This window comes from Ursus arctos, unplaced genomic scaffold (assembly GCF_023065955.2).
Source record: "Ursus arctos isolate Adak ecotype North America unplaced genomic scaffold, UrsArc2.0 scaffold_25, whole genome shotgun sequence".
Lineage (NCBI taxonomy): Eukaryota > Metazoa > Chordata > Mammalia > Carnivora > Ursidae > Ursus > Ursus arctos.
In genome coordinates this window covers 38,306,831-38,320,983 of record NW_026622930.1, presented here as the reverse complement: position 1 = coordinate 38,320,983, position 14,153 = coordinate 38,306,831, and the positions used below count along the sequence as shown (strand labels likewise).

Below are 14,153 nucleotides of genomic sequence, written 5' to 3'. Positions count from 1 at the left end.
AGAAATTCTCTCCAACCTTGAATAGACATTTTTCTATTTGATCATCTGAAAGCTTTATAGTTTTGCCTTTTGCAGTTAAGTCACAACTATTATTTTCACCACGTATTAACTTCCTCAAAAGACAAACTTGGAGATCACTGGAAAGAGTCCTTTTTTTCTTCTAAGATAATTGCATGCCTTTTTGAGTATGAAGCCTTACCATATATGCTGAACAGCAGCTAGACTATGCCAGATATATGCATTTCCCCACATATCTGTATTAGCGGTGCATGGTTCCTAGAGATCAGCCATTCTTCCCTTGTCTAACACTCTGTCAGCTTAGTATATATAGAGGATTATAAAAGGTGGAACAAATCACCTGTGCAGTTAAGATATAGTTCTTTTTTCCAGAAGACAGCAGGAAGAAAATCCATCTACATGGAATCAGCACATTATGTTGACTGAATATTATATTGAGAGTGAGAGAAATAGATGCATAGTATAAGAACGTTTTGAATACACATATATTTACAGGATTTTTCTACTGACAAAATGAGCCAGTTTTATTTTTTATTTTTAAGTTTTTATTTGAACTTGTTAGTTAACACACTGTAATATTAGTTTCAGGTGTGCAATTTAGTGATTCAACACTTATATACAACACCTGGTGCTCATCAAAGTGCACTCCTTAATCCCCACCACCTATTTAACCCACCTCCCACCCCCTTCTCTTCTGGTAACCATTAGTTTGTTCTCTATAGTTGAGTCTGTTTCTTGGTTTGCCTCTCTCTTTTTTCCCCTATGATTGTTTGTTTTGTTTCTTAAATTCTACATACAAGTGAAATCATATGGTATTTTTCTTTCTCTGACTTATTTTGCTTAGTGTAATACTCTCTAGCTCCATCCAAGTTGTCGAAAATGGCAAGATTTCATTCTTTTTTATGACTAATACTGCATTACACACACACACACACACACACACACACACACACACACACCCACATCTTCTTCATCCATTCATCAGTTGATGGACATTTGGGCTTTTTCCATAATTTGGCTATTACTGATAATATTGCTCTAACATCCAGGCACATGTGCCCCTTCAAATCAGTATTTTTGTATCCTTTGGGTAAATACCTAGTGCAATTGCTGGATCATGGGGTAGTTCTATTTTTAACTTTTTAAGGAACCTCCATACTGTTTTCCACAGTGGCTACACCAGTTTGCATTCCCATCAACAGTGTAAGAATGTTCCCCTTTCTCTACATCCTCACCAAAGCCTGTCGTTCCCTGTGCTGTTAATTTTAGCCATTCTGACAGTTGTAAGATGATATCTCATTGTACTCTGATTTGTATTTCCCTGATGAGTGATGTTGAGTATCTTTTCATGTGTCCGTTAGCTATCTGGATGTCTTCTTTAGAAAAATGTCTATTTGGGTCCTCTGCCTGTTTTTTAATTGGATTATTTGTTTTGGGATGTTGAGTTTTCTAAGTTCTTTACATATTTTTTTAAAGATTTTATTTATTTATTCGACAGAGATAGAGACAGCCAGCAAGAGAGGGAACACAAGCACGGGGAGTGGGAGAGGAAGAAGCAGGCTCATAGCGGAGGAGCCTGATGTGGGGCTCGATCCCATAACGCCGGGATCACGCCCGGAGCCGACGCTTAACGATCATGCAGACGCTTAACAACTGCGCCACCCAGGCGTCCCAGTTCTTTATATATTTTGGATACTAACCCTTTATCACATAGGTCATTTGCAAATACCTTCTCCCATTCCGTAGGGTTGCCTTTCAGTTTTGTTGTTTCCTTTGCTGTGCAGAAGCTTTTTATTTTGATGAAGTCCCAATAGTTTATTTTTGCTTTTGTTTCCCTTGCCTGAGGAGATGTAATAAGTAAGAAGTTGCTAAGGCCAATGTCAAAGAGGTTACTGCATGTGTTTTCCTCTAGGATTTTAATGGTTTCCTGTCTTACATTTAGGTCTTCCATCCATTTTGAATTTATTTTTATGTATGGTGTAAGAAAATAGTCCAGTTTCATTCTTTTGCATGTGGCTGTCCAGTTTTCCCAACATCATTTCTTGAACAGACTGTCTTCTTTCCATTGGATAGTCTTTCCTGCTTTGTCAAAGATTAGTTGACCATATAGTTGTGGGTCTATTTCTGGGTTTTCTGTGCTGTTCCATTGATCTATGTGTCTGTTTTTGTGCCAGTACCATACCGTCTTGATCACTACAGCTTTGATATAACTTGAAGTCTGGAATTGTGATTCCTACAGATTTGCTTTTCAAGGTTGCTTTGGCTATTCAGGGTCTTTTGTGGTTCCATACAAATTTTTGGATTGTTTGTTATAGCTCTGTGAAAAATGCTGCTGGTATTTTGATAGGGATTGCATCATGTGAAGATTACTTTGGGTAACATAGATATTTTAATAGTATTTGGTTCTTCCAATCCATGAGCATGGAATGTTTCTCCATTTCTTTGTGTCATCTTCAATTTCTTTTATCAGTGTTTTATAATTTTCAGAGTACGGGTCTTTCATCTCTCTGGTTAGGTTTATTCCTGGGTATCTTATGGGTTTTGGTGCAATTGTAAATAGGATTGATTCTTTAATTTCTCTTTCCGCTGCTTCATTATTGGCATATAGAAATGAAACAGATTTCTGTATGTTGACTTTATATCCTGAAACTTTATTGAATTCATGTTATCAGTTCTAGCAGTTTTTTGGTGGAGTCTCTCAGGTTTTCTACATAAGGTATCACATCATCTACAAATAGTGAAAGTTTTACTTCTTCCCCGTTGGTTTGTCTCCCTTTTCTTTCTTTTTGTTGTCTGATTGCTGTGGTTAGGATTCGCAGTATTATGTTGGATAAAAGTGGACATCCCTATCTTGTTCCTAACCATAGAGGAATAGGTTTCAGTTCTTCCCCACTGATGATGATTTCAGTTGTGGGTTTTTTGTATCTGGACTTTACTCTGTTAAGGTGTGTTCCCTCTAAACTTACTTTATATAGGGTTTTTATAAGGAATGGATGTTGTACTTTGTCAAATGCTTTTTCTGCATCTATTGAAAGGATCATATGGTTCTTATCCTTTCTTTTATTAATGTGATGTATCATGTTGATTGATTTGTGAATACTGAACCACCCTGGCAACCCAGGAATAAATCCCACTTGATAGTGGTGAACAGTTCTTTTAATGTACTTTGGATTTGGTTTGCTTATATTTTGTAGAGAATTTTTGCATCCATGTTCATCAGGGATATTAGCCTGTAGTTTTCTTTTTAGTGGAGTATTTATCTGGTTTTGGTATCAGGGTAATGCCAGCCTCATAAAATGAATTTGAAAGTTTTCCTTCCTTTTCTATTTCTCGGAATAGTTTAAGAATAGGTATTAACTCTTCTCTAAATGTTTGGTAAAATTTGCCCGTGAAGCCATCTGGCCCTGGATTTTGTTTGTTGGGAGGTTTTTTATTACTGATTCAATAGAATGAGCCATTTTTAAAACTTTAAATAAAAGTCTATAATCCACATGACACAGACAAGAAGAAGTGAAGACTTTTATATAGCCTAATATATATATATATATTCCACTATATATATATAGATATCTATATCTATATCTATATCTACATATATAGTGGAATAACTGTTATTCATTACTGGATTACTGATATATGTATATATGCATATGTACATATGAGATGTCTTATGGTACACGTTATATATATTTGTATACATGTGCATATATATGTACATATATATACATAAAGAGATAGAATGAGTTTTTTTCAAGGGTGTGATACCCTTAAAATTTTCCAACAGCTTGATGATTCTAGGATAATAAACTCATATATACATACATATGTATGTGTGTATATATATATATCCTGTGACCTTTCTATGATTTTATTCAAAGAAAATAATCCAAGATAGTAAGAGATTTATGTAAAAGAACATAGTAGCATTAGGGAAAAAAACCCAACCTGCAAACAATAAAATATTTAATATTTTGAAAAAGAATGGCTAAATAATTAAAATAATTCAATATAAAAATAATTCAATATTTTAAGAGAATGGCTAAATGAATTATAGCATATCCTTACAATGGCATATGATACAGTCATTAAAAATAAAATCTATTTAATGGCATAGAAAAATACCCTAACAGTGTATCAAATGGAAAGAAAAGGTTACAAAATGATGTATAGTGTGTTTCAAATTTGGAGGAAAAAATAAAAGAACACACATATATATAGGAAAAAAGGACAAGAACATATACCAGTATGGATGGTGTCAGTTATATCTGGTGATGGTATCTTTGTTTCTTTTGTATTTTTCTCTGTTTTCCAAATCTTTTACAATGAAATGATCTATTTTATATTTAGTGAAAAATGTTTTTAAAAACCAGGCATGCATGGTCAGTTAACCAGAGATGCAAACAATCGAAATAATGTATTTGAATAGTATAAAAACTGGATACAATTTGTTACTCCCACTTCTTAGGAAAAATATAAACAGCAAATACCTGTATCTCCTTTTTCAAACCATTGACTGCAATTTGATGGTTTCTGTGGGGCTAACAACCTAAAATATAAGAAATAAAATTTTTAAATAAATAAAAATAATAAAATAAAATTTAAAAATATAATAAATAAATAAATAAAAATTTTATATTATTTGCTGAGTTGGTAAATTATTTCAGAAATTAAAACATTTTCCTATTTTAAAAGTTACCTGAAATGCATCATATTTTGTGAACTTTTAACAGCCACAGAATTTGAGCATTTTGAATGGTTATTCAGAGTAGAGTCATTGAGTACCTGAACAAAAGAAATTAAGTATTAGAACCGGCTACACAGACAACAAAAATTTTTTGCTTGCCGTGGCTACTGAAGGTTCTCCAAGAAAACTGTCATTCTCATCATCATCATCGTCAATATGAACAACTACAAAGATTACCAAAACCACTACATATAAAATAAGTCAAATACTGGGAAAGTTTAAGACTCTTGAGGAATTTGGTATTTTGGACAAGTATAACAAATATAGGGGCGCCTGGGTGGCTCAGTCGTTAAGCGTCTGCCTTTGGCCCATAGCGTGATCCCAGGGTCCTGGGATCGAGCCCCACATTGGGCTCCCTGCTCCACTTGAAGCCTGCTTCTTCCTATGCCACTTCCCCTGCTTGTGTTCCCTCTCTCGCTGGCTCTCTGTCAAATAAATAAATAAAATCTTTAAAAAAATTTTTAACAAATATACTTGGTAGTATGTCTACATTTGAGGTAAACTTAAAAATTTTACCCCATATTTATGACTAATCAAGTCAATCTTACCATTTTCTCAAATGATTTGTGTCTGTAATCTCTTAAATTGAACATAAAAAAAGCAAAACAGCAGGTCAAAAGATTAAAATCTGAGATTTTGTTTTTTATATATGTATGAAAGCGGTAATTCATTTTTAACTTTAAATTTTATTTAATATTAATATCTAAGCCACTGCTTTACTAATGTTTGTATTGCCTGTTTCAAGTCATTCATTCTCCATGAGTCACTCATTTTGGAAGAGTTCCTGATTTTTCTTATTTGACTCAACATAAAAATATCTTTATTCTAATTGGAAATTTTATCCCATTTATTTTTATTATAACAGCCATTGGTCTTTATTCTGTAATCTTATTGTGCTTATAGATCATAAGAAAATGCCTTGCCCCTTAAAGAACACTTGTCCCTTAAAGAGTAAGTGTGGTTACTGTTTAAATGTATGTTTTAAACAATACACATTTTGTATGGACTCCCTGGTAAAAGTATTTGTACAAGTTAAGTAGTTGTTTGCAGTAGATGCCAAGAACTAAAACTGCTGAATATCTGAATTTTTATTTTTAATAAATACTATGAACCAGCCTTCCAAAGTAATTACACCAAATTACATTCCCACTATTGCTGACTTTACTAGATATTATCAAATGTTGTAGTGTATGCAAATCTGATAGGGGAAACCAGATATCTCGTTGGTTTAATATGTATTTCCCTGTACCTCTGAGCTCAAGCACCTTGTTATGTTTTGTGACACTTTTTCTGTAAACTGTTTTATCTTTTGCCTACTTTAAAAATTAATTTGTAATTATTATGTATTTATGTATTATACATTCTGCATACCAATCTCCTATCCATTCTGTCATTTTCTTTAACTTTGTTGGTGTCTTTTGTCACACAGAAATTTTTTATTTTGATGTAGTCCATTCATCAATTTGTCTTTCCTTACACCACACTGTTATAATTATTGCATTTTGATAATGTTTTAAAATGTTCTGGGATGGGGCACCTGGGTGGCTCAGTAGGTTAAGTGGCTGACTCTTGATTTTGGCTCAGGTCATCATCTCAGGGTTGTGAGACTGAGCCCCACAATGGGCTCTGCACTGGACATGGGGCCTGCTTAAGATTCTTTCTCTCTCTCTGCCTCTGCCCCTACCCTCCTGCCCCTGCTTGCTCGCTCTCTCTCCCACTCTAAAAAAAAATGTTCTGGGATGTTGAAAATGTTCTGGAATAAGACAGTAGTGGTGGTTACACTACCTTTAGAATACACCAAAAACCACTGAAATGTACATTTTAAAAGGAATTTTATGATAAACATTTTGATATCTAAGAGTATGATTTCTCCTTACATTGTTTAAAAAGTTCTTCTATTCTAAATCTTTATTTAAAATTATTTATTAATCTGGGGCGCCTGGGTGGCACAGCGGTTAAGCGTCTGCCTTTGGCTCAGGGCGTGATCCCGGCGTTATGGGATCGAGCCCCACATCAGGCTCCTCCGTAATGAGCCTGTTTCTTCCTCTCCCACTCCCCCTGCTTGTGTTCCCTCTCTCGCTGGCTGTCTCTATCTCTGTCAAATAAATAAATAAAATTAAAAAAAATTATTTATTAATCTGTTGATGTAGTGTCAATATGATTGATAGCTTTTCTAATGCTAACTATCATTGTAATTCTTGGGAAAACCAAGTGTTAGTCATAATATATTATTTTTTTAATGTTACAGTACCAAATTAGGTTTGCTAATAATTTATTTGGATTTCTACATGTATGTTCATTCTTGAAACTAATGTATAATTTCTTCTTTCACTACCTTTGTCCTTGTTACCTAATGAATTAGCCATGCATAATTTGTTGGATAGTTTCCAACTTCTTCTAGACTCTAGAATTGCTTATTAATAATAAATAATAATAGTAAGATTGCCCCTCAACTGGCAATTTTGCCTCTCAGGGAACATCTGACAATGTCTGGAGACATTTTTTATTGTCTTTTCTTTGGGGTGAGATCCTATTGGCCCCTAGAAGGTCACAAGATGACCCTACAAAAAAGGATTATCTGGCCTAAAATGTCAATGGTGTCACAGTTTAGAAACTCTGATTTAGTCCTTAAAGGTTTACTAGAATTCACCTGAAAAACTGACTCTGGTGTTTTGAAAGGGGTGTAGGGGTGTGTGTGTGTGTGTGTGTGTGTGTGTGTGTGTGTGTGAGACAGAGGGAAAAGGGAGGCAAGTAAGGGAGGAAAGAGGAAAACAGAGATTTGCTTACATTTCAGTTTCACTTACATTTCCATTTCTTCTAGTTTATTGATCTACTCACGTCTTTCTTTTTCAGTCTATTTAACAATTTATATTGTCCTAGAGAATTAACCCTCTCACCTAAATTTTCAAATTTATTGATAAAGTCTGACATGGTATTCTCTCAGGACCTTGAAAACATTTCTTCCCTATGTACAATGATATGCACTTTTTCCCCTTATTATTCTTTTCTTTTGGGAGGTGGGGGCTTCTCTTTTTTTATACCTGCTGAAATTTTATTTTATTGATATTTAAAAGTTATTAACTTTTGGCCACACTGATTAACCCAACTTTCTAATTTCATTAATTTCTGCTTTTCTCTTTATTAATTCCTACTTTCTTTGGATTGCTACTTTCCTGTTTTGAGTTGAGCTTTTTTCATACTTTGAATTGAACTTTTCATACTTAGAATTCAGCTAATTTTAATCTTTATTTTCTAATATACTTGTTTTCAAATATAGATTTCTGAGGGCCAATTTGGCTACATTCCACAGGTTTTGGTTTATAGTATTCTTCTAAAAAGTTTTTAAATTTTATTTTGATTTCTTGTATAACTCCCAAATAATTTAAAAGTGTGTGAATTTCTTTTTCCTCTGCTAAATACTTTTTTGAGAGGAGGGCTTATCTTTTTGTTGAACTTTTTTTTTTTTTTTGTATAATGGTAAGTAAAGAGAACAACTTTTTAGAACTGGTTGAGATATCCTTTTAGTTGCAGTAAATGGTCAATTTTGGTGAATACTGCAAATATAAGTGGAAAAAAAGCATAGATGAGCCTCAGAAATGACCCTGTAGAAATGGTGCTTTCAGCCCTGATAAGTGAACCTGAGTCACTTACTTTGAATTTCATGGCAGGTAAGAGAAAAATAAATAGTTATCTTGTTTAAGATGCTGTTACTTCATTCCTTTGGTTTTGTACTGTTACACATATAGCCAAACTCAACCTCTAAACTCAAGATAGTACTTTTTTTGAGAGAGCTATCCTTTTTAAACTGTGGATTCAATACTTTCTTGGAATTCTATCAATTTTTACTTTATATATGGTACATCATTGTTCTTAGAACTTGATGAGTTATTTTTAAAAATATGAAATATATTTATCTCTATTAATGTTTTTTTGTATTGAACTCTTATTTTATACTGCATTGTTACATCTGCTTTTTGTTTGTATTTGTCTGGTATATATTTCCCATTTTCTTCTACCTTCACCCTTCATTTGTCAAATTGTTTAAGCCCTCTGTTTTAGAAGTATATGGCTGTACTACTCTGGAAAACAGTGTAGAGGTTCCTCAAAAAGTTAAAACTAGAACTACCCTACAATCCAATAATTGCACTACTAGGTATTACCCAAAGAATACAAAAATATTAATTCGAAGGGATATACATGCACCTCTCTGCTTACAGAAGCATTATCAACAATAGCCAAATGGAAAGAGCCCAAATGTCCATCGACTAATGAATGGATAAAGGAGATAGATATTCATGCACACACACACACACACACACACACACACACACACACACACACGGAATATTACTCAGCTATAAAAATGAATGAAATCTTGCTATTTGCAATGATGTAGATGGAGCTAGAGAGCATTATACTAAGTGAAATAGTCAGAGAAAGACAAATACTATATGATTTCACTCATATGTGGAATTTAAGAAACAAAACAGATGAACATTGGGGGAAAAAAAGGAGAGAGGCAAACCATAAAACAGACTCTTAACTATAGAGAACAAACTGAGGGTTGCTGGAGGGGAGGTGGGCAGGGGAATGTGTTAAATGGGCGATAGGTATTAAGGAGGGCACTTACTGTGATGAGCACTGGGTATTGTATGTAAGTGATGAATCACTAAATCCTACACCTGAAAGAAACTAATATTACACTGGATGTTAATTAACTGGAATTTTAAAACTTGGAAGAAAAAAATAAATATATGGCTGTATTTGTATATATATTCCACGGAAGAACCTTTGTCACATTTCTGATTACTGATTTGCTTGGAACTATTCATGGCACCTTATTTATTTTCTATTTATAATGTGTTCTAGCTATTTTATCCACCTTCCCATTCCTGCTTTTTGTTGAACTGATTAAGTTTTTTTTGTTTCATCTTTTTTCTTCTACTATTTTAAAACTTACATACTGCATTTTATTTATGGTGGTTACCCTTACATGTTTAACATACACACATGAATTCACATTTTTCCAAAAATATATAAGTAAAATCAGTATTCATTTCTTCTCTCTACCTCCATCCCCAAACAAAAAAAAGAACTTGGGTAAACTTTTGTTTCCCTCATTTATCTTCCCACCTTCATCCCATATTGATCACATCTGAAATTTTAGTACCAGATTTTAAAATTTTTGTAATTAATACATATTTAGAATTAGTAAGTTTAACTAATCACTTTGATCACCACTATACCTCTATCTGTATGTATTAATTATGAATTAATGAAAGGCAATCATATTTTCCACTGAGAATTTCCCTATGGACTATTCTCAGGAAGAATAGGGGAAGATGGAGATGTGTCACATCAGAAGCTAGCTTTCTGGGTTGTATGTTCCTTGTTTTTCATAAGCATCATGAACCCCCTAGAGTACCTTCGATGGAGAACCCAAGCTTCTATACTTACTGCTTCCACCTGCAGACAGTCATCCCATTGCTGATGACTGCCCAAAGGCAGAGGGGATATGAGATGAACAGGTGTTAACTAACTAACTCCCACTGAAATAACCCAAACAATTACCCTATTCATTATCCCCACACCTATGCTTTCTGCAAGATTATTCTGTGCAAGTCGTGGGCCACAATTTCCCTCTTCAACCCAACCCTGTTTTCTTCCTTCAGAAATATGTTTTTGGTCTACTGGGTACAGGGCATGGTTTTTTGTTTTTTTTTTTAAGAGAGAGAGAAAAAGAGTGTGTGTGTACACGCAAGCATCTAGGAGGGGCAGAGGGAGAGGAAGAGAGAGAGAATCTTAAGCAGGCTCCATGTCCAGTGCAGAGCCCAATGCAGGGCTCAGTCTCACAACCCTGAGATCATGACCTGAGCCAAAATCAAAAGTCAGACACTTAACCCACTGAGACACCCAGGGTCCCCAGGGCTTGGTATTTTTAAATATCTTTTCTATTTTTAAGAGTGAGAAGGCTACAGTATATGTTCAGGCTGCCATACTGAAATTCTTTTAAGATTTTTAAACCTTGAGGTTGTAGTAATGACTGAGTTAATATATTTACAACACATATATACGCATACACACACAAACCCATATTCTAAATGCAGTACATTCACTATCTCATTTAATGCAACCAAATATTTAATTTATACTATTAAAAAAGAAATGCCTACCTGCATGTTGTTTTCTTTATGTCTAAAGTCAATATTGGCAATTTTTGCCTGCTTCACAGAACTTTTTTCTTTTTTATCTAGGTAATTAAATTGTACAACTTCAAATTAATTCCAGAGATTGAATCAAATATTATGCCCAACATTCAACTTCACCATGTAATTTAAAAAATCAAGTCACATGAATATTTAATTTAAATTAAAATATAGAAATGTGAAATTCCTACATAACTTTTAATTGCTCACTATAGTTATTACAATAAGCATGAATATAAAATGAAAACCAGCTTACAAAATCACATCTTTGTAATGAGGAACCAAAGAAGACTGGGAGAAAAAGAACAGCTAATGGGGTTATAAACTAATACAATGTAGTTAATCTAATCTGCAGATCCATTGAATGAAACATGATTCAAATATCTTAGTCACAAATATCATTAACACAAGTCAGCTACCCACTTTAATTATACATACTGATAACACAGCTTCTCAAATGAAAAATTTATTATAATTCATCCTCTTCTGACAGCTGTGCAACCAGACCAGAACACTTCTTTTAACATCTTGTGAGTGATTTCTCTCTCAAAGAAAAAAACTTAGGTATAGAAGGCATTTCTTGTTTGCTCTGAGAAAGAATCAAAGCAGTACTTTCCTGAGTCTACTGGTCTCTAGTATTGTCTGTTCTTGCTTACACCAAATGATAACAAAAATTGCTATTTCTTCTACATGTTCGCAACAAAAACAAAGCTTTTAAATAATTAACAAATACTGTACCTATAACTCTTGGTTCTGAAGAATGCATCTTCAGTAGTCCAACTAATTTCTGAGATTCATATGGAAGAAATAATTGACCGTTTTGAGAGGTTTTATTCAGTATAAGCGCAGGTTGTTCATCTTTTTCAAAAGTTCTAAAGGGTGAAGTACATTAAATATTTAGTAAGTAAAAAAATGTATTTTAAAGCTAGAAGAGATATTTATATACTATATAGTTTAAACTCATTTTGCATAAGTAAAAGTGAGTTCCAGAAACTTTAACAGAGCTGCCCAACATTATTAAATTACCTACTGGTGTCACAGGTAAAACACACTTTTCCTGATTAAGTCTAGTACCTTTCTCAGTATACCACACTTCCATTTTAGAACATAATCAGTTTAAAAGAATTTCTAAACATGTCAAAAACATTTAAACCAAAACTTTATCCACAAATAGAATGCTGTAGATTTCAGAGTACTTCAAACTTTAAAAATAATTATTCAGAGACAAATCAGCTAGTATGAATCCAGAAATCACTAAAGCAATATTACAATCGTAAATATGCCTTCTAAGTTTTTTACTGGAAGAAAAAAACTCATTGAATTTTTCCTAAATTAAAGAAATAATTTAAATTATTGATAGTTAAATAATTTAAATAATGATGTTATTTATAATAACTACCAAAATAGACATTGAGTAAAAATGACTAAATAGTTACATAAGTTCCTCTCAATATAGAGGATTTGTACAGTATTAAAAAGTTGTCAATGAATTATCATATGGTTTCACTCATTTATGGAACATAAGAAGTATGAAGATCGGTAGGAGAAGAAAGGGAAGAAGAAAGGGGGGGGGGTAAACAGAAGGGGAATGAACCACAAGGGACTATGGACTCTGGGAAACAAACTGAGGGCTTCAGAGGGGAGGGGGGTGGGGGAATGGGATAGGCTGGTGATGGGTATTAAGGAGGGCGGTATTGCACGGTGCACTGGGTGTTATCTGCAAGTAATGAATCATGGAACTTTACAGTACATACAGGGATGTACTGTATGGTGACTAATATAATAAAAAATATTTAAGTCAAAAATCACATTAAACAAAATTTAAAATTTAAAAAAAGTTGTCAATGAAGTGAAATTCTAATCAATTTCCTCACAGAATTAAAGACAGATTATCATGGTTGTGAGAAGTGGGAGGGGGGAATCAGGGAAATAATAGATCCAAGGAAGTGGGATCTGAGAAATTAACTTGGGAGAGGAATGTGTTGAAAAATCAGGACAAGAACAATGGAGCCTAAGGAGACCAATTTAAGAAGAATTTAAAAGGGTACAGGCAAGAAGAGAAAAAGTAGAAATTTTATCAGAAATAGCAACAGTAATACACCTATTTTTCTGTCACACAACAACAGACAAAATGAATCTTTTTTTATAATCCCTCCACCACTGATGTCTATGTTATCACTATTAGGATGAAAGACAAGGAAATATAAGATGCCACAGATTCAGCAGCATTTTGATTCATCTTCACTCTCTGTGGCAAAAGAAGAACTGGTCAAGCTGGTGACAGGGGTGATAAAAAGGTAAATACAATGTTGTTCCCACAACTGTTCCTCTGTTTTACTCCTATTGGTGGCCCATCTTCGAAAACTGGATGAAACGTACAATGACAGGTTATAAAACAGCAAATGTGCTACTGCTACCTTATTTCTCTCTATACATTATCCTTGGCCTTACTAAATAACAAGCATATTTGAATGTTGATCTATAATATTTAAGATTTTTCAAGAAATAAGCAGAAAATCACCTGCACAAAAATGTATATAGATATATATGTGAATATTAGTGGTTTGGGATAAAATACAGAATATAGAAATCAAATGCTTAGATGCGGAATAACTATTCCAAAAAAACCCCATTTTAAAGTTTACTGGGGGTGCCTGAGTGGCTCAGTCTGTTCACCATTCAACTCTTCTCTTGGTTCAGGTCATGATCTCAAGATCGTGAGATCAAGCCACAGGTTCGGCTGCATGTTCAACACGGAGTCTGCTTGAGATTCTCTCCTTCTCCCTTTGGCCCTCCCCCCACTCGTGTGTGCTCTCTCTAAATGAATGAATGAATGAATGAATGAATAACTAAATAAAATCTTTATAAAAAATAAAGTTTACCTATGCCTTTCTTTCAATTCCTTTATCTTTTCTATATTTTTACTTTTTTCTTCCAGAGTTTCTGCAAGATTCTTAGTTTCATGGAGTCTTGCAATCTGCTAAAAAGAAAAATGACAGAGCAAAACAAAATAATTATCTGCAAAGCATTAAGGAACATATGCTTCATCTTAACTAATGAATATGAGTTTTTCTATATAATCACAGGATTTATGTTTTTGTGGCATTATCTATCTTTTAGTGAAAGTTGCTAAAACAAGGTCAAAATTAACAATAGATCAAACTCCTTTAATTCTTCCTTACAAC

The 14,153-nt window shown here is 33.7% G+C and overlaps 1 protein-coding gene across 1 annotated transcript in view; it reads right to left on the bottom strand.

Moving 5' to 3' along the window:
* Positions 1-14,153, bottom strand: part of CUNH14orf39 (chromosome unknown C14orf39 homolog) — a 131,368-nt gene that overhangs the window by 15,991 nt on the left and 101,224 nt on the right. The window contains exons 10-14 of the mRNA XM_057318688.1: positions 13,851-13,948; positions 11,707-11,840; positions 10,936-11,012; positions 4,715-4,800; positions 4,506-4,564 (exon numbers count right to left, since the gene is read on the bottom strand). Of these exons, the coding sequence (XP_057174671.1) occupies positions 4,506-4,564; positions 4,715-4,800; positions 10,936-11,012; positions 11,707-11,840; positions 13,851-13,948 (454 nt within the window). The remainder of the gene's footprint in view (positions 1-4,505; positions 4,565-4,714; positions 4,801-10,935; positions 11,013-11,706; positions 11,841-13,850; positions 13,949-14,153) is intronic.